This window comes from Phyllopteryx taeniolatus, chromosome 1 (assembly GCF_024500385.1).
Source record: "Phyllopteryx taeniolatus isolate TA_2022b chromosome 1, UOR_Ptae_1.2, whole genome shotgun sequence".
Lineage (NCBI taxonomy): Eukaryota > Metazoa > Chordata > Actinopteri > Syngnathiformes > Syngnathidae > Phyllopteryx > Phyllopteryx taeniolatus.
This window is the reverse complement of record NC_084502.1, coordinates 17,003,672-17,024,732: the sequence shown is the minus strand read 5'-3', so window position 1 is coordinate 17,024,732 and position 21,061 is coordinate 17,003,672. Positions and strand designations below refer to the sequence as shown.

At 42.1% G+C, this 21,061-nt stretch overlaps 1 protein-coding gene across 22 annotated transcripts; it reads left to right on the top strand.

The window, feature by feature from the left end:
• The first annotated feature begins 1,671 nt into the window (after nt 1-1,671).
• LOC133479292 (abl interactor 2-like) lies at nt 1,672-20,367 on the top strand. 22 transcript variants are annotated; one of them, XM_061776042.1, is made up of 13 exons: nt 1,672-2,066; nt 2,206-2,407; nt 4,773-4,940; nt 8,110-8,286; nt 10,239-10,256; nt 10,555-10,661; nt 11,635-11,781; nt 12,436-12,560; nt 12,753-12,953; nt 13,353-13,511; nt 14,173-14,256; nt 15,383-15,562; nt 17,731-20,367. In XM_061776042.1, the coding sequence occupies exons 2-13, from the start codon at nt 2,216-2,218 to the stop codon at nt 17,904-17,906; spliced, it is 1,734 nt and encodes a 577-aa protein (XP_061632026.1). In that variant the 5' UTR covers nt 1,672-2,066; nt 2,206-2,215; the 3' UTR covers nt 17,907-20,367. The 22 variants fall into 22 exon arrangements, with proteins under 22 accessions (XP_061632026.1, XP_061632017.1, XP_061632081.1 ...); XM_061776033.1 differs by having other exon boundaries at nt 2,203-2,407; XM_061776156.1 differs by lacking the exon at nt 1,672-2,066 and adding an exon at nt 3,655-3,753 and having other exon boundaries at nt 2,267-2,407.
• The last annotated feature ends 694 nt before the right edge of the window (nt 20,368-21,061 follow it).

Below are 21,061 nucleotides of genomic sequence, written 5' to 3'. Positions count from 1 at the left end.
ACAATTGTGCTTTTATGTTTGATTACCAGGGCAGAATTTGTAATGGGTACAATTCTTTAAAGAAAACGTTACGGTTTGTGACAAGTTGGACCCCAAAGCAGTAACAGAGCATGGAGGTGATTTAGCAGGCTTTATTTTTTAAAAAATAAATAAATAAAAATGTTGATGAAAAAAAGAGCAAAAACTGGGGAACAAAAGACTACCAAACAGGTAGGAAAAGACTAAGTAAAAAACTATGTTACAAGGCATCCATCCCATCCATCCATCCATTTTCTGAGCCGCTTCTCCTCACTAGGGTCGCGGGCGTGCTGGAGCCTATCCCAGCTGTCATCGGGCAGGAGGCGGGGTACACCCTGAACTGGTTGCCAGCCAATCGCAGGGCACATCGAAACAAACAACCATTCACACTCACAGTCATGCCTATGGGCAATTTAGAGTCTCCAATTAATGCATGTTTTTGGGATGTGGGAGGAAACCGGAGTGCCCGGAGAAAACCCACGCAGGCACGGGGAGAACATGCAAACTCCACACAGGCGGGGACGGGGATTGAACCCCGCACCTCAGAACTGTGAGGCTGACGCTCTAACCAGTCGGCCACCGTGCCTATGTTACAAGGCAAAACTGAAAAAAGTGGCTTAAGATGACTTGAAGAGGGAGCAAGGAGGGTCGCCAGGACGTCACCAAAACCTGTCGGAACAGCGATCAAAAAACAAGAAGCATTTCTTTAACTATTCCTGGAGCAAGACAGTATGCAAATGGCTACAAACAGAATTACAAGAGAAACGATTGGGAATGGTGGCCGACTGGTTAGCACATCTGCCCCACAGTTCTGCGGACTGGAGTTCAAATCCCGGCCTCGCCTGTGTGGAGTTTGCATGTTCTCCCACATCCCAAAAAACATGCATGGTAGGTTAATTAAAGACTCTAAATTGGCCATAGGTGTGAATATGAGTGTGAATGGTTGTTTGTCTATATGTGCCCTACGATTGACTGGCGACCAGTTGAGGGTGGACCCTGCCTCTCGCCCGAAGATTGCTGGGATAGGCTCCAGCACGCCCGCGACCCTAGTGAGGGTAAGCGATACAGAAAATGGATGGATGGATGGACGATTGGGCACCTTCCTGGGATGCCTGCAGCGCTTCAGACTGGGAACTCATTACCAGTCGCTCCCAGCTGTGCGCCTCCTCACTTTCTTCACCGCGCCACTGAAAGGAAACAACTAAACAGGCGTTAGCAAGACAGCAAGAAACAAAACACAAAATTGGACAGAACATGACAACATGAGGAGGCACGGTGGACGACTGGTTAGAGCGTCAGCCTCACAGTTCTGTGGACCCGGGTTCAATCCCCGGCCCCGCCTGTGTGGAGTTTGCATGTTCTTCCCGTGCCTGCGTGGGTTTTCTCCGGGCACTCGGGTTTCCTCCCACATCCCAAAAACATGCACGGTAGGTTAATTGACAACTCTAAATTGCCCGTAGGTGTGAATGTGAGTGTGAATGTTGTTTGTTTGTATGTGCCCTGCGATTGGCTGGCAACCAGTTCAGGGTGTACCCCGCCTCCTGCCCGATGACAGCTGGGATAGGCTCCAGCACGCCCGCGACCCTGGTGAGGAGAAGCGGCTCAGAAAATGGATGGATGGATGACAAGATGAAGGACCAGGTGACCATCAGCTTTTTTGCAGATGATGTGGTTCTGATGACTTCATCAAGCAGTGATCTTCAACTTTCGCTTCGCAGTGTAAAGCGGCTGGCATGAAAATCAGCACCTCCAAATCTGAAGTCATGGTCCTCAGTCGCCCCTCTCCGGGTCGAGGACGAGATCCTGCCCCTAGCGGAAGAGTTCAAGTATCTGGGGGTCTTGTTCACGAGTGAGGGAAGAACGGAACGGGAGATCGACATGCGGATCGGTGCGGCGTCTGCAGTGATGTGGACTCTGTATCGGTCCGGGAGGAGGGCCCGGGGATGACCTAGGATATGCTGGAGAGACCTCTCTTGGCTGGCGAAGCTTTGTCATATTATTTAGTGCACTATACGCTGAAAACGGTCAACATTTTGACACTACATCAGGTGAACGCATCAGCCAGTTATTATTAAATGGACATGTCATATAATTGCAGTGTAATGCAACAAATAACAAATTAAAGCGCTAAACTTACCGTTCCACATTGTACTGTACTTCTGGCATTCCACCTCCCAACTCTAGCAGTCCGCTGGCGATGGCGATGGCTGCAGTACCGCACGCAACCGTGGCGGCGCCAGAGAACCCACGCTGCCCCGCTAAAGATGTGAAAATGGCGGAGCTACAAATGCTTTTGGAAGAGGAGATTCCAGCAGGTCGAAGCGCTCTGCTGGATAGTTTCACGAATTTGGAAAGAGTCGCCGAGTATTGCGAGAGCAACTATGTCCAGGTAAGCGGTTTTCTGTATGAAAAGACCAGTTTTCTTGACGGGTTTTCGCAGGCACCACAAGGGCTGCTCGTGTAGCTGTTGCTAGTATTTTCGACGAGATGCGGTGTTAGCCAAGCTCGGATAAAAGCAAAAAAAAAAAAAAAACAGCAACAACGAGTGGTTATGTCCAACTCACAGGATTTCTCTGATGTACCGAAGTGTGTTTTAACGCACACGGTCTCGAAATGTCTGTCGTACCCACGGTACAAATTGTATGTATGACTTACACTCGCCTTGGGCTATCGCTTTAGCCAGATAGCTTGGAGCTGCCCATTAGACATAAAAACGTCTAACATCATGGTGATCATTTATTTGACCACTGGGATCAGTGATACAACCGCGAGCCGCCTATGAACCGAGTGTGGGTGGATACAAGACGAGAAGCGAGAGTAATATCTGGTCAGCTTTCGTCGACAGATTTTTGTGATAGCCGTGGCAGTCGTCTGATTTATGTTCTTGTAGACAAACACTGCAACTCATCAGTGGGGTGGTCACTTTGCCTATTTTCACCAGACATGTTTATGTTACAATCCTAATTCTTATATTCACAATCAAGTCGTGATATTTTAATCTTTGTGCATACACTTGTGTTTTAACTCTCTCCCCGCCTTTTGTTGATGTCCGACAGGTGTAAAAACTAATCTGTACTGTTATTGACGATCAGTCGTATTGTAAAAGGCATGTCGTCACGATGATTAGTGTGCTGATACGCCAGAAATGGTTTTGAGAAGGTTTGATTTTTTTTTTTTAATGATTCTTTTTTTAAATTCCTGGAACAGCAGGTCTGACAGGTTTCGCTGCTAAGTAGGCTGCTCTGATTATATATATTTTTTTCATACCCTATATGCTTAACCCAGGACTACACGGTTACTGCCATGCTGATTAACTTCCCGGGATCACTTTTTGAGAATCATTTCTTTTTTTCCTTTGTTTTCTTTCTTTGTTTTAAATGTTTAAGCTGTTTTTCCCCTTTGTTTTTAAATGCTTTTAATCATGTAAAGCACATCGAGTTACCTTGTGTATGAAATGCGCTATACAAGTAAATTTGCTTTACTTTGAGAACTTCCCTCGGTGACAAAATGTGACTTGTATGGGTCGAGAAGCATGGCGGTAGCATCAGAGTTGATTTATGGCAGTTTTATAATGTGCATCTTCTGAGATGGCGTTCCCCTTTTTTGTCTTCATACTCCTGACATTGCTGCCCTCAGTGTCAGCAAGAAAGTGGAAACACTGCTTCCATTGGATGCCTACACCATGTCCATGGGCAGACCAATTGCCTCCGATCATTCCTTTAGCACTGTTGTCTGGTTAGTTTCGATGTTTTTATTACCTGTTATCAGAAGAGTACTTTGTCGTGTTTAAATGCTTGAAGCCGACATCTCCCACTCTTTATGGCACAAATTTAGAGATTAATTTAAAAAATTAGTCATGTTCATGCTTGGGCAGCAAACTGATCAAGTGGTTATAGCATCTGCCTCACAGTTCCGACGAGGTTCAAATATCAGATTTGGAATTCCTTTGTGGCGTTTGCATGTTCTCCCCATGCTTGTGTTGGTTTTCTCCAGGGATGCCGGCTTCCTCCCACATTCTAAAAACTAGAGAGAGACCAGTATGTTTTTTTTCAGGACCTAATAGGGATTATTAGTAGTCAAGGAGGCTGAGGCTGATTTGGAGCCAATATTCATTTGCATCACAATGGAAAATATTGCCATAAAATATATATTTTTTTAATAATACAAACTCCAACACTTTGTTTAAATGCCATTTAACGTGTTTATTAACGTGTTTTCAGGTTTGCAACATATTAGTTTGTTTTTTTATTTGACTTGGACAATAGATATTTGTTTTGAAACAAAATGTTTTCTAACGAATAGTGGATGGAGCGCCCAGGCTTAGCAACATCTTATAAAATTAAATGAAAATAGAACTAAACAAAAGGCTGCCTTAAGTTTTCTACAGTAAATAGTTTTCCAAAATTTCAATATAACTGGAATGTTAACCTTTCACTTATCTATGTCAAACAAAAAGTGCAGCATCTATTATAAAGTTAACTGGGGGGGGGGACACCAGGAAAAAGTTCCTTGAAGGATACCTAGTTTTAAATTGATCTGTTATCGGCCATCGGATTAAAAAAGGGCTGATGGCGTTATGCTTCAAAATGCCGAATACCGGTGCCGATAATCGGTTTGTCCTTATCAAAAACATACATGGCAGGTTAATTGAAGACTGTAAATTGTCCATAGGTTTGAATGTAAATTGTTTTGCCTATCTGCCCTGTGATCAGCTGGCCAATTCAAGTGTGAAAATGTCAAACTGCTTCCTACAGTCTCCAGATAAGCAGCGAGCCCTGGAGGAGACCAAGAATTACACCACTCAGTCGCTGGCCAGCGTGGCGTACCTGATTAACACGCTGGCCAACAATGTCCTGCAGATGCTGGACATCCAGGCCTCGCAGCTACGCCGCATGGAGTCTTCCATCAACCACATCTCTCAGGTGGGCACTGGGCTGCTGACATGCAGATATTTCCAATTATTGCATTTGCAGGGGAAAGGGATTGCGCCCTGCCACAAATAGTGAAGAAAACGTAATTGCCCCCCTCCAGGGGGTATGTCCTTACCTGTATGCCACAAGATGCCAGCAAAGGAAAGGTGAAAATCCACATTTGCCAGTGAATAATGCTGGACAGGCTAAAAAAAAATCTGTGAATTTTCAAATGTCGAACTGTGAATATTTGGGCATTCGCTCTACAAATTCGTCCAAATTCTGCTTAGCTTCAGTGTTTCCTAAAATAAAACTTTAGGATTTAGGAAAAGAATGGAGTGCGTTTGCATTAGGCCAGGGTCCGACATTAACGGTGGTTGAGGCCGCTGTGTTGGGCCACCTCCTATAGTGCTGTGAATAAGTATTTGTCCCCTTCTCAAATTCTTATATTTATACATATATTTAGCATAGTTTCCCCACTTTGTTTGTCATCAAACAAGTGTAAATATCAGACAAATATAACCCGAGTAAACTTAAAATGCTGTTTTTATATGGTGATTTCCTTTATTAAGGAAAAAAAAAACTTGGCCCTGTGTGGAAAAAGTAATGGCCCCCTAAACCTAATAACTGGTTGGGGCATCGTCAGCAGCAGCAACTGAAATCAAGCATTTTCTATAACTGGCAATGAGTCTTTCACATATCTGTGGAGATATTTTGTCCCACTTTTTCTTCCAGTTCTTTGAATTCAGCAACACTGGGGGGTTTTCGAGCATGAATGCCCTTTTTAAGGTCATTCCGCAGCATTACAATTGGATTCAAGCGTGGACTTTGACTTGGCCACTACTAAACAATTTAGTTTTTAAGCCATTCAGAAGTTGACTTGGTAGTGTGTTTTAGATCGTTGTCCTGCTACAGAACCCATAAGTGCTTCAGCTTGAAGTAATAAACTGATAGCCAAATATTCTCCTGCAGGATTTTCTGGTAAAAAGCAGAATTTAGTGTTCCATCAATCACAGAAAGTCATTTAGGTCCTACAATAGCAGAACAGCCCCAGACTGTCACACTACCACCACCTGATGACACATGGCCAGGTAGCTCTGAATAGATTTGTTTTCCCTTAATAAATAAAATCACCATTTTAAATCTGTATTTTATGTTTACTTGGGTTATCTTTGTCTGTTATTTACCTTTGCTTGATCTTAAACATTAAAGTGGGGAAACTGTGCAAAAAAAGAAGAGAGAATTTGAGAAGGGGCAAATACTTTTTCACAGCACTGTGCGTAGAGACACTGGGCCAGTACAAGTTTCTAATTAACCAATAATTTTTGCCCACCGAAAAATGGCCCAAAACTGCATTTTCAGTGTTTGTCTGAAATTCTTTTATCACCGAAACATCCCATCCATGACAGGATGTTGCGATGCAAGTAGAAACTGCGACCAGCACCACCTGACTGGATAAACGTGTACATATTCGGGTTGGGCTCTAAGCGATCGTGCCGCTTGCCTCATACAGCAACTCGTACTTTGCAGCCTGTAGAATGTTATTCTGTACTCCTGAGCGTGCTTTCAGCTGTTTATTGACACCCCAGTTGGAGTTTACTGTAAAACTAAGCTCACAACAAAAATAATTACCATCATTTTATATTTAAATACAAGATACACATCATTATGGAAATCCCCAGATTAATGCTAACAGTCAGAGAAAAAACCCTATTGAGAGGCTAGTTAATATTAGGATTTGGTAACGGGAGGGATTTTCCTTCAAATAACGAATATTTACACACAAACACCGTAGTAACATACAGACAGGTAATGTAACAAATCTAACCTAATCTGTGAAAAACGAGTTTATTAACGTTATATATTTGTTTAGCTTACAGTAAATGAGTAGCTCCATGCATGCATCGCACCACACTGCCTCTTAAGAGGCAAAGGCGCACACAGCAGGAACTGTATAAAAGGACACATTTTTTCCTGACTGTGACTTGTAATCAGACTAAATCTTTCCTGTTTAAATCAGTTAGGATTACCAAATTTATTTCTATTTTCTAAATGTCAGAATAACGACAGGATTTATAATATAATAGACCATATGGCTAAAAGTATTGGCACGTTTTTAGCTATATATATTCCCCCCCAATTTCCATTATTTTAATGTATTACTATTTTACTTGTTACTAATTTATTTTCAGTTTTTTTTAAAGTTATGTTTGAAGTTGAGTTTTGGTAGTTGAATAAATAGTTTTGAAGTAAACGAATAATCGTATTGATTAATCATGATTTCGCTGTCATCAAAATAATTGTGATTATTTTTTCCATAATCGCCCAGCCCTAGTTTAACATCCCCTCCGCCTTCACTCTGTGCCAATAGCAGTGTAAGGGTTAGACCCTAAACCCTAATCTTCGCCAATAGCACTCAGCATAAGCATAAAACACTGATCAAAGCACCCCTAATTATACATTAGCGAAGCGTTGTTGCAATGTCAGTAAAAGTAAGTAAATCTTGTAATAATTTTGTAATTGGTTTACTGCCTCACAGTTTTGAAGACCAGGGTTCAAATCCTGGCCCCGCCTGTGTGGAGTTTGCATGTTATCCCCGTGCCTGCGTGCGTTTTCTCCAGGTACTCCGGTTTCCTCCCACATCCCAAAAACATGCGTCGTAGGTTGATTGAAGACTCTAAATTGCGAATGGTTGTTTGTTTATATGTGCCCTGCGATTGGCTGGCGACCAGTTCAGGGTGTACCCCGCCTCTCGCCCGAAGATAGCTGGGATAGGCTCCAGCACGCCCGCGACCCTAGTGAGGATGAGCGGTACAGAAAATGGATGGATGGATAATTGATTAATTCTTTTAAGCATTATTTATTCGTGCAATTACAATGCCTTGATTTTATTGAGGTTAATACAGAGTCATTGCCATGAATGCAGTTGTACTACTAATTTCTTAAAGGGGCTTAAATAATAAAGTAGAAAGACACTAAATACGAAATAATCACTAAAACAACGTATATTATGACTATACTGGGCCAGTACAGGTTCTTACAGGGCCACCAAAACTTGGTTCATTGGGCCACCACTCAAAAATGCTTAGCGTCAGTCCCCGAAAATGAGCATTTACGGTTGTAACGATGTAAAAATAAATAAATAAATAAAAGAAACGTTAATAAATGTTCATGTACTCAGACGGTGGACATTCACAAAGAGAAGGTGGCCAGGCGGGAAATTGGCATCCTCACCACCAACAAGAATACATCCCGCACACACAAGATCATCGCCCCAGCCAATCCAGAGAGGCCTGTGCGCTACATCCGCAAGCCTGTCGACTACAGCCTGCTGGATGACATGGGCCATGGAGTCAAGGTAAAAAGAACGCGTGATTTCGAAAGTGTCTTAGAAACGCATGCTTCTGCTTTTGACCCCACCATTGTCCCCGGACCATGTTTTGATGTAGACTTAGTTGAGTTAGTTTACATAAAGTGCAGTTTTGTATAATCAACATAATGTTTTGATCTGATTAACAATAAATGTTGAGTTTTACTGAATCAAATAATGTAAATGTAAAATATCCATGGGATATAGGAATTATATTATGAGCTTTTTGGAAACATCATGCTTCATGTTAGGCCTGTCACGATAATTTTTTAGGACGATATATTCTCCCAAAAACTATCACGATAAACGTTATTTTTTTTATTTATTAATTTTTGTTATGTCTCTGAAATCATGAAAAATAAGGCCCACTCTTGAACTGCAAAACTGTGGTTGGTCCACTGAAGGCGCTGGAGACAAGCCCTTCACCTGTCAATCAAATACTGTATGTTCACTTTACTCCTGTTTGAATAATGTGTGCTACTGAGGTTATGCTTAATAAACAATTCACTTTTCCCGTGTTTGTTTTAATTGGGGACTAACACACATCTCCGTGAGTGGTGCTGACGTTTCACACGACGTCGCCGCGGTGGAGCGAGCTGTTTAGCTGTTTGTCTCCCCTAGCTTGGGGGCTAGCAAACATAATAAACAGTTAACTTTCCTACGTGCATGCATGTGTGTGTTAATTGGGGAATAACACAAACAACTCGGGAGCGCGGAGCTGACATTTTAAACGAGGTCGCCGCAGTGGCGCGAGCTGTTTAGCTCCTTAGCGTGCTTGCTCATGGGCTAGCAAACATAAACAGGCAGCTTTCCCTTAAGTGTCTACGTTGTTTGCTACGCGCTGCACATGGAGAAAGGTTGTGGAGTATTGGATGGAGCCAACACTGGTCCACCAGCATTCCACGTGCCAGCTAATGACACAGCCATCCAACTCTTCATTGGCACACTGTGAGATGCACGCTGGCTCACCACACCAATGACAATTTATCGAGTCCAGTTTTTTATCGAACGATAAGTCAATATAGTAATTACCGTGACAGGCCTAGCTTCATGTTAGCTTTACTGAGTATTACCGTATTTTCCGGACTATAAGTCGCTCCGGAGTAAAAGTCGCACCAGCCAAAAAATGCATAATAAAGAAGGAAAAAACATATGTCGCATTGGAGTATAAGTCGCATTTTGGGGGGGGGAAATTTATTTGATAAAATCAAACACCAAGAAGAGACATTTATTCTTGAAAGACAATTTAAAATAAAAATAGAATAGAGAACAACAGGCTGAATAGGTGTACGGTATGCTAACGTAACACATTCAGCTAACGTTACATGATGCATAAACAACGAACTCAGAACGTGCCTGGTATGTTCACGTAACATATTAAGTTATTCAGATAACTATAGCATAAAGAACATGCTAACAAGTTTACCAAACCATCAGTGTCACTCCAAATCACTAAATCCAATGAAATCTTCATCCTCTGTCTCATTTCTAAACCACTCCGCCAACTCCGGAGATAGACTATGCGCCGCTTCTTCTCCTATGTCGCTTTTGTCAGACTCATCGTCAGTTGCAGGTACAGATACACAGGCCTAGAGCGAACCTCTTGCGGTTATCAGTGTGAAATAACGTGAAATTACATAATAATGTGTTAATAATTTCACATATAAATCGCTCCGGAATATAAATCGCACCCCCGGCCAAACTGTGGAAAAAAACTGCGACTTATAGTCCGAAAAATACGGTACAAGGATATTTTTTTTTTTTATAATGAGGATTCAAAAATCTTGTTTGTTTCTCCTTTCAACAAGTTTATTAAGGTCTCTAAAAGGAAATATGCTGGCGTTGTTTTCCTCTTTTCCATTGCACACTAATCTACTGATTTCTTTCTTTCTTTCTTTTTCTCTCTGCTCACCTTATTTAATCTTTGTAATCAACTGTAGTGGTTGCAAAGGTTTAAGGTAAGATTTTCAAAGCTAGCCCCTCAAACAAGAAAGGACTTGATTTCTGAATGCTGCTTTTTTTGTTGTTGTTGTAGTAAATTGCTGTGTTTCTTTAAAGGAGTAGTTTGATATTTTTAGAAATTAGAGTCACTGGACCTGAATTTCAGCAGCCACATACCAAAGAGAAACACTAAGTTGCAATTTTAAACAAACAACAAATGTCATAACTACTTCTTTAAAAAGTGTTTTTTGGTTATAATTAGAATTATCCTACTATGAAATCTCTACCTTTCATAATGATTGTCTATCCATGTAGGCGAGTGCTCAGAGCATGAAAGCTGGTGGTGGAGGTGGACTCCCTCGCACGAACCCCCCGACACAGAAGCCGCCCAGCCCCCCTATGAGCGGAAAAGGGACTCTTGGGTATGTGATCTCTGTCAGTGTGCAGATAAACATTTGTTTTGTATTTGTGGTAATTGTCCACCCCACTCGCCAAACTCAAGGTCCACACAGATGACAGGAAGTCAACAATCCACCTATCTGCTCACTCTGTCGCTGACACACGCGCACGTTTCCAGACTGTACTTGTGTATACCCTGCAGTGTATTTTGCATCCCCAGCAAAAGCTTTAAAATCAGCAGCTTTTCTCTCCATGGTTTTGTTGGACTGTTGAATGTGTCTCTAATCCCAGGGGGTGTCTGCTCATACATCTGAAAAACACTGTTCTTGTCACTTTGGGGACCTTCCTGAGTGTCAGCCACTGTTTTTGTCAGTGTGTCTGCGTGTGGCTGATCTTCAGAATTGTCTGTTTGATTTTTTTGTGTGACTGTCCCATTTGCTCAGTGACTAAAGTGTGGTCTTTGTGTTCATCTCTGCAAAAAGCATGTAACCACAGCTACACCTCTATGATGGATCCTATGCCACAGTCTTTGGCTAAAGACTGACATCTTATTTTTAGTTTTTATTTTACTTGCCCTTAGTTGTATTTTTGATAGGCTTGCCCGCTCCTGGCTGCCTCATATTCCTCATAGCAACATTTTGCCATCACATCTTCACACCTGAGCTGTTACTTATCCCTTTCCAGGAGTTTTTCGGTTTCTTTTTTTTTCTGTGTAAATATTTGTTCTTGTCTTCCAAACATATCAGCATTAATTGCTGTAGATTTAAGAGCTTTAGACTGAATCTGTTTCAGGCAGCAGAGTGCTGCATTGGTTCTGCCCAGCTGTTGCTACCTGTGGCTTCGCCCCAACCAGCCCCAATGTTCCACTTGTCATTCCCCATTTTCTTTAAGTTTGCACTTGTTTGTTTCCCCACTCTCCCCCCTTCCTCTTTCCTACAATTCTCTGTGGATGCCCCTCCACAAACCCCCCCGACCCAATTCCTGACCCTCTCACAGGCGACACTCCCCATATAGGACCCTCGAGCCGGTGCGTCCTCCCGTTGTCCCTAACGACTACGTCTCAAGCCCGACGCGCAACATGGCGCACCCCCTGCAGAGCCCAGCACGCAATGCATCTGTTAATCAGAGGAACCGCACGTACAGGTACCCTCTCCCCCTTCCCAGCATGCCTCACTACATGTCTAGAACACAGGCCCTGTTGCGCTACCCCCCTGTCCTTAATTCTTCTCCTTTCTTACACTTAAACCTGACCCACCACTGAACATTCCTTGTTTGGAGTCCTGACTTTAACCCTTGTGTCCTAATTACACCTCACATGGTGAATACCCACACTGGCATAACCTGTACAGAAATGAGGGCAATATGAAGACACTGAGCTGCAGTACAAGACATGTGTAACATATTCTCTCCAAGAAGAAACCCTTATTCACAATATTTGTACATTGTGCAATAGGATACCAAAAAATAAAACGTGTTCATCTGTTGCACTTAAGTACAAGAGCGGTGCCAATAAAGTAAAAGACCACAGGTTTTGAATATTTTGAGCCTCATTCATCTTCATCTCACCGCAATTCTGCTTCCTGCTGTTTCAGCGCGTCATGTCTTGTCTTTTGTGTGCTCACGTTGCCATGCATCTTTGTGGGGCTGCTTTCAATATCTGTGACATAAGAGTGTTTCTCCGTGATGGTTCATGCAATAGTAAACATTCCAACCGTACTAACGGTTTGAGCTGAAAATCAGAATGGAACTAGTGTGTTGTTTGTCCATTTCCTGATGTCTTTGCTGACCCACCACCAGCAGCGGGAGCAGCGGAGGCAGCCACCCCAGCAGTAGTCGCAGCAGCAGCCGGGAGAACAGTGGCAGCGGTAGTGTGGGTCTGCCCATCGCTGTGCCCACCCCGGCCCCGCCCACTGCCTTCCCAGGTACTACCCGTGTTTGTCTGCTCATAACTATTGTGACTAAACTTCTCAGTGTCTGGCTTCAGCACACTTTTAAGACTAAAAATGGAATAAGAATGATCCCTGAGTATCGTAGAACGTTCCTCCTCTCCCTCACCCTTTTTTTCTCCTCTTCTTCCTTTCTCTCACTTTTTTACAACCGCTACACTCCCTCAGCCCCTGCCCCCTCCAACACAACTAAACCTACATCCAACACTGCCACAACCCCTGGTCCCATACCCCCCGTCCTTGACGGCCCCTCCCAGGCCTCTAACCCGCCTACTGAGATCCCGCATGTGCCCCCACCCCCTCCCCAGCTCCCCACCTCCGCAGCCCCCACTGGCACAGGACCAGCTACTTATGGAAACCCTGCACAAGGTGAGTATAACCCAATTGGGAAAGCCCGCCCGCCCATTGTCAGATGAGTTTTATGATCCATATGCGCACTTGTCAAGCTGTAAATGCGATCAGAAAATTCACGTCATTAAGGAATACTCATTGTAGAGGTTCTGGGGAGATGCGTGTGTTGCAGTTGCATGCCTGGTTAATGGTGCCTGTGTTCCCATGATCCCACTGTGTATTTTCAACTTTTACAACTGTTTTGTCATGGTGATGTATTGCACATGAGAATTCAGCCTTTTTGTGGTTGTGCCAGTACTTTTTTTGTATTGTGTAATTATTCCAAAGTTGAGGTTTTTTCCCAAAACCCTCACAAAGGGAGAAGACAAAACGCCTTCTAAATGTGCTCCACTGTCTGTTGGTGGCACTTCCATGCAGGTGCCCCTCAGTTCTACAGCATGAACCGCCCGGTGCAGCCACCCCAGAACGCCCATGTGGGAGGCTCGCTGCCGTACCGCCGCCCCTCGTCTGTCACCGGCCAGCCTAACATGAATCAGAACCAGCTCAACGGTGGACCACACTTTGCCCAGAATCAAGGTAGACACAAGATCTTATTTGTGCGTTTACAATTTACTGAAGTTCCTCTTTTTAAGCGTTGAGCTAAAATGAGTTCCAGCCTCTGTTCAAAGTCAGTCATTCAGACTTTTGAAATAAAAGTTGATGGGATCAATGGATAGTTTTTGGCATCTCCCAGCTGTTCTCTTGAACAGCACTGCACTCTATTTTGACTCCTTTATATACAGACACACGGAATGAAAGGCTCGTTTTTTTCCCAATAGAGTGTTCCCCAGCTAAAATCCGTGAATAATTAATGCACCCCTAAAAGGGTTAATAATTGCCTATAGATGCCACTAGTTGGCAGCAAAGGACTTGAAGCAAACCAGACTGCAATACGTTTTTTTTTGGGCAACAAGATGGCGCCAAAGAAATACTTGTTTATTATACAGGGATTTGGTCTGAGCACAAAGTATATATACATTTTTTTTTATACATATTTTTTTTTTTTTTGCAAAAACCAGAGGATAGGTTCCCTCCAATAGATCCGCAAATATATTAATCTGCGAGTAATGAATTGCAAAAAATGTGGGGGAGCACTGTACACATTTATTATTAAATAGGAACCATTACAATGAAATTACCTTAGTCTTCTGACCCTGCCCGCTCCTTCTGTCTTTCAACACTGTTTTGGCAATTGCAGGCCCACTTGCGCCCCCTCCCCCCTCCATGCAGATCACCCCTCAGCTGCCCCTGATGGGCTTTGTGGCCCGAGTTCAGGAGACCAGTAAGTGGTTCTAGTGCCTTCTGCATGACCTTCATCTTTTCACTCGGTCGTTATTAGTGCGTCAACATCTGCTGTGTCAGGGACATTTAGTCTCAAAATAACAATATCAAGAAGGGGTTATGACTAAAGGGATATGTTTTACTTCAACAACCTGTCTGTTGTATTCAGAATTGGTTGAAATCAGCATGGCCTATAGGTGTCGTCCATGGTCACTTTTGATTTTATGGAATAATTGATTGAACACTAAAGCCCCTTTTTCACAACATGTACCTACATGACTCATCACTATTGTACTGTACTTGCTTTCTGATGCATTTCCACTGTTGTTATTGGGTACTGTGAGATCCTACGACATATGAATTGTAGTCACGGGTCAGTTGTGATTCTAAGCGGGCTGTACAGATACATCTATACAACAAGTATAGGTGATATAAACTAGTGCTGGTTCACTCATTTGTGGAACAGATTTTTTGTCGCCACATCCTTACCGAGTTTAGCATTAAGATATGTGTAGCCTAAAAATACCCCCAAAATGCACGAGTTAATTGGATCAATTCGCACACCAATGATCGTGCTGTCTGCTGGAGTGACTTGTAAAAGTCAGGCGAGGTTGAAGTTGTTTTTCCTTTATTGCAACACTATTTTAATAATGTGTGTCTTCAACTTAAGTTGCATGTCTACGTTTAGAACATGCAGTTGAGGTTAAGTATGTTAGAGCCATTATTCCCTTCCGTTGTTGTTGGTTAGTGTCTCTCGCTGACTGGGGCTTCATATTTAGTCCTCCTTTCTAGTGTAGAGAGAGGCTGAGGCGTGTAAAGCCAAGAACAACTTTAGAAAACTGAGTATGTACAGTGTTGCGGAAAATGGGCTAAAGAGAATGCCAATGAGCAGTGTTGGTGTTTTACAGGTTTGGAGAGTGACTAAAAAGCATGTTTCCATTATTGATTCATCTCAGGAATGTTACCTTTTTATTTCATGCATGTCCTTTACCTGGAGGGATTTAAAAAAAAAAAAAAAAAAAAAAGCATTTGTCCTTTCCTCAAATGCATGGGAATACCAACTTTTCATGATACTTTGTTCTTGTAATGTGCTAATTTCATTTAATTTGATTGTTTTTTCAAACTAGTCTCAGATGCGCCGCCCCCGCCGCCCCTTGTGGACGAGCCAGTCTTTGAGGACCCTACACCTCCTCCACCGGAGGACTATGAGGATGATGAGGAAGAAGAGGAGTCGGCGGTGGTGGAGTATAGCGACCCGTACGCAGAGGAGGACCCGCCCTGGGCACCACGCAGCTACCTGGAGAAAGGTCCTTCAGTGTTTCCCAACCTTTATTGAGCCAAGGCAAAAACTCATAGCACCACCACCAAACAAAAATGTCACAAAAAGTATCTATACTGAAATGGTGATGACCTGGTCTGTTTACTCACAAATGTACGTAATTGGTATGAAATCTGTGCCTTTTTAGTTGAATACAAAGCTTATATGGCAAGAACCCATGACTTGTTCTGGCAACAGGTTGGTACACAGATTTTGGTCACTATTTGAATAGGTGGGTAACCTAAAAAAATTAATTTGCAGACTTCACACCGATTTTATCGGGCTGATCGGTATCGGCCGATATTTAGCATTTTATGCTGATCGGCTGTAATGTCATAATTCGCCAATCTGATCAATGACGTCATTGATCGGCTCCGCAAAAAGACATTTACTCCTTGTCGCCATTGTGCACAGTATATATAAATCCAAAAGCTAGCTTATTTTTAGCCTGGTTGCGCGTCTTTTGACGTAGTATTGGAAATATCTGACGGACAATAAAGTTATATATTAAAAAAAAAAAAAATGTCGGCGATGTGGAACAGACAACACGTAATGCCCGGATCAGACTACAAGACAAATTTGCTCTTTCACGATTGCCAGACTACTGCAATAAAATCTTGTATTCCGATACCACCGCAACCTATTTTTTACGATCATTGGGCTTTATCTTGTCAACTCAAATGCGACCGGATACACTCATTACCGTGGCGACGACAACAAGAGTGGAGTGCGCCGACTTTGTATTATAAGTACAAAATGGGAAAAAACGTGTTGGTGGTCACTGGTGCTCAGGACAGGAGAGGACGTTCGGTGTGGGTGAAGTAATTTAATTACAATAAGTTAGCACCCACTATTTCTGTCATGTAATGTTGGTTTGACCTGACTGATTAGAATACACGATCTGACTAGAGCAGTGATTTCCAACCTTTATGGAGCCAAGGAACATATTTTACAATTGAAAAATGTCACGGAACACCAACAGACAAAAATGTGACTAAAAGTGGATACATTAATTACTGTATGTCCTTCCTGCATCTAATAGAAGACCATTTATTATTTGTTCTGTCTGTCACTATGCCCCACTTGCATAAATGGATGAACAATGATACATTATTTATTGTAAATATAATTTTTTTAAGTACACGTCTATAAAATAAATGAACAGGTCATTTAAATAGACATCTTGTGATCGGATCGGTGATCAGCCCCAAAAATCCTGATCGTGTAAAGCCTAATTATTTGTAGTAAATAACTTTAGATTTTACTGCCCTTTCAGCTTGTTCATGGTCTTTTTTGGCCACATACAGACAGTCGGTAATTTTTGTTTGTTTGTTGCTTCTCACCGTGGAAGGTATTCAACTAACATCAGTTCTTGTCACTAGTACATAAAATATAAATTTTTTAAATGTTTTTTTATTGTTCAGCCCTTTAAATTCAGTTTGTTTGTAGGAGGTGCAGGTATAGAACTACCTCAAAAAGGGATATTTTTTTATATATTTTTTCCTCATATTGCTAGTCTTTCTACAGCCAGCAGAAGACGCTTCCATTTCTTTAATAAAAATATAATTCCGTCAGCAGAGGGTATCTCTACTTCTTAAAATTGAAATTGTCATTAATTTGTTCCTTTGGAGTACAATAATCCAATAAAAGCCTCTCTGGGAAACTAGGCATACTACATGAAAATGCTCCCTTGTCCAAAAATGTATACATTTAATCTTGTAGAATGCACAAAAAAAAAAAAAACTAAAGTTCAAATGCTGAGTATAGAATGATTTTCAGATTTTCAAAATGGAAGGTTTCCATCCAGTAAACAAGAATTTAAATCAAATTGTTTGATGGGTTTCAATTGGTCAAAAGTGGCCACAATACAACCAAAAGACACAACTTGATGATATCATTGATATATTTAAAGAACTGAAGTTGGAAATTAAAAGATCAGACAAAAATCTGCACCGTTGGTAGTGGTAATTTCATTACATTTGTATTAACAGAGCTAAAATGGTTAAAAGTGAATCGAGGTGGACCCAAATGGCCAGCATAGAGCAAAAGTGAAATTGGATAAATTCCTGCGGCACACTATGATAATCACTGGAATAATAAAATGGTAATTTAAGGTCTCGACAAGATGGTGACTCTCGTCCTTGGACTGTCCCACAGTGGTGGCCATCTACGACTACAGTCGGGACAAAGAAGACGAGCTGTCCTTCCAGGAGGGCGCCATTATCTACGTGATCAAGAAGAACGACGACGGCTGGTACGAGGGCGTGATGAATGGAACCACAGGCCTCTTCCCAGGCAACTACGTCGAATCCATCATGCACTACGCTGATTGAGAAACACCCCTCCCCCTCCTCTGTGCAATGAGGGAGAGAAGCAGTAAATTGGGAAGAGGAAGAATGAGGGGAGCCAAGGGTTAAAGGTGAAAGACTTTGAACAGACAGAGCATGATCACCTCTGGAATGGGATGGAAAATAGAGCCGACGCCCAGTCATCCTCTCCACCTTAACCACCACTACTTTTTCCCTGTTAAGTTTCTTTCTGGCCAATCTGGATTGATTTTGGAGAGTTTGTGTTACACAACGAGGCATTTTCTTTTGAATTTGTTCAGCCAAATTGCCCTTATTTTAGAGTAGAATATTTATTTTGATTCTGTGTGGGATTCTTGTGTGCGGGCAAATGGCTGCTGAGGAGCAAGATTTCCATGTTGAGAACGCCTTCGCAGGCCAGAGGCATTGGAGAGAAGATTTCTCCTTGGACAAACATGAAAACATGCAACAAGTGTTTTTATGTGGGTGGGGGATCTTGTTGGGGTGCCGCACCAACAGTCATGATAAGCACATCCAATGTGACACACTGCTTTATAAAGGTGGGTCAAAGAAGGCAAAAAATGTGTATATCCTATTACGTTTACGCTAATGGATGGTCACAAGACCCTCCAAAGACGTGAGGAGTGAAATCGTCAGTGGCACAATGGTGATTTGTGTAGTGTGCAGCTTCTCTCATGAATAATAGAAGTTTATTAGCTCGAGTGGCAAGGTCAGCCACCAGCTCTGAGCTACTCAGTTGCAGTGTTCTTAAACGGTGGGGATGAATTTTCTTTTGTTTTAGTTCTTGAAAAGGATTTGCAGAGTGGCATGTTTCTGCTTGAAGGAAAGAAATGGCTCTGATGTGATGATTTATGTCTTAATATTTTTAGGTATGCTAGACTTTATTTTCCACCAATGATGATGCATTTAGGTCATTTTGAAGACACTTGTGCCATATTGAGATGTTTGTTGGACAGAGTGGGATGGCTTTTTTCCCCCCTCCACTTTTTCAAGTTGTTTTAACCAAAAGAACATGCGTTTTTAGTGAAATGATGTGGAACTAATATAAAAATGACATGTATTATGTCCTCCAGACAAGATTTATTGAATATGATAAGACAGCTGTCGTGTTGAAATGGTTTAAACCGTCACATCTGATACCTCTGTTGTGAGCAGTTTGAAAGGTGTATCATTTTAAATGCGGTTGGCAGTGTATTAGCGTGGCCTCAGTACTTAAGCCAGAAACTTTATTTTCTATATTAAAAAAGAAAGATATTCCAGTGGGTCTGTATGTGAGTCTTGCATGACATTATCTGTGCTTTCCCAAAAACCCACATGGCAAAATCAGTCATTCTAAAAAGAAGCAGTTGTGAGCCGCCTCATCCAAAAACACTGTTTAATTTCCCTTGGAGTTCACATCCAAAGACTTGCTCTTTAAACTGAGGGGGGAGCGAGGAGGAGTCGGGTTTGAGAGATGGGGTGGGGGGAAATGGAGAGCCTGATGGGCAGTCCAGTATCAATCCATGATGCCATTGTGTTGCACATTTGAAGTTAATTTGCAGGAGTCGCATATTTGTAAACTCCAAAGAACAAAGACAATAAAGATATAAGGATTAAATTGCAGTAGTTTTCATTGTCTCTAACCTGTCAAGAGATTTTGAATCGCAGTGTTTGTTTTCAAATGCCCCATGTGCTGTTGCATGCTCAGACATAACTAATGTGTGCAGAACTCAGAGATGGCGCTTACATACCACTCTGGCAGCTACGAGAGTGGGATTTAAATGTCATTTTTGTGTTAAGGCCCTGAGGTGGAAAAGGACAGCAGTGAAAAGTGATCTTAACATGTGCAGACAGGATACTGACAGGAAGCTGTGGAGTTGGAGCTAAAAGGGATTTTTGTGTTCAATTGTATTATTTAGCTTTTGCAGACATGTTCTAACAATCTGCTGCTGAGACTGTCATCTGCCTTCTCATTGACACTCACTTAAAAAGATGTAAAATGTTTGGAAAGAAAACCATGAATTACCTGCAGCCTTGATTTTCCTGTTAAAGTTAATTTGGGAGTTTGCTGAAACTTGTACAGTATAGCGATTTCAGCATGTGTATTTTCTCGTTGTATAATAATAATAATGCATACCACTTATTACTTTTATATATAGGGCATTTCAAGTCACTCAAAGATGCTTTCAAATTGCACATTTTATTCCATAGGTGCTAAACTCCAAGCCTGGTGGCCAGATCCAGACGGCCCCATCATTTTTATGTGGCCCGCGAAAGCAAATCATGTGCATCAACTTCCATGATTCTTGCTAAAATCAGTACCAACATTTAAAATTTTGCAATAAGCAATTATATTGAGATCTTGCATTTTTTTTGTTAACAAACAACATTTGACTGATACTTGAATATTTGAACAAACCTGTCCTTCTGATTTCAAAACTAGTTATCCCTCAATTTGTTGTCTATCAATTATTAAATGAGTTTGATACCCCTGCGTTATTTGTTCATGCCACAGTCACCCCCTTGTGGTGGCAAGCTACTTGTGTAGCCACAGCTGCCCTGAGGCCAGCTGCCATTCTGCGCCTACGGCCACACGGACCACCAACAAACATCCAACCACAATCAATTCATAGGAAATGAGGGTTAAGTGTCCGCCGAGGGACTCAACGATGAACATGCTCTTGGCGGGGTAACGAACAGACAACCCTCTGCGCCACGCCGTCTGTTGTCTTTCATGAGTTTTTTTTTTTTTCTTTTCTTTTCTTTTCCTCTCCCTCTCCCTCTCTCTCTCTCTCCTCCCCCCCCTCTGGAAAGAATGTGGCCTTTCCCTGACACCTTAGACTGGTTCTATACTGGAAGACGTGTCTGAACAGTGAACACACAGTCAAGCATATGGAAGACTCATACCCTTTTCTTCTCCTGACCTTAACTGTAAATTGCAAGTATGGTGATTTACCTGCTGTGCGACTGACTTTTTGCAAAAGTAGAAATTAAAAAATACTGTATCTTAAATTCAGTTTTAAGTGATTTTGAGGTTTTCAGGTGAAGTTGACCGGCTTATTTAGTTTGATCAAGTTTTATTTTGATATGGGTTTAAGACACTGGGAGATACTCCTGTCTTTGAGTCACATAGATGGTATTGTTATTAGTCGTTAGGGAAAAAAAATTGTCACAAAAACGGG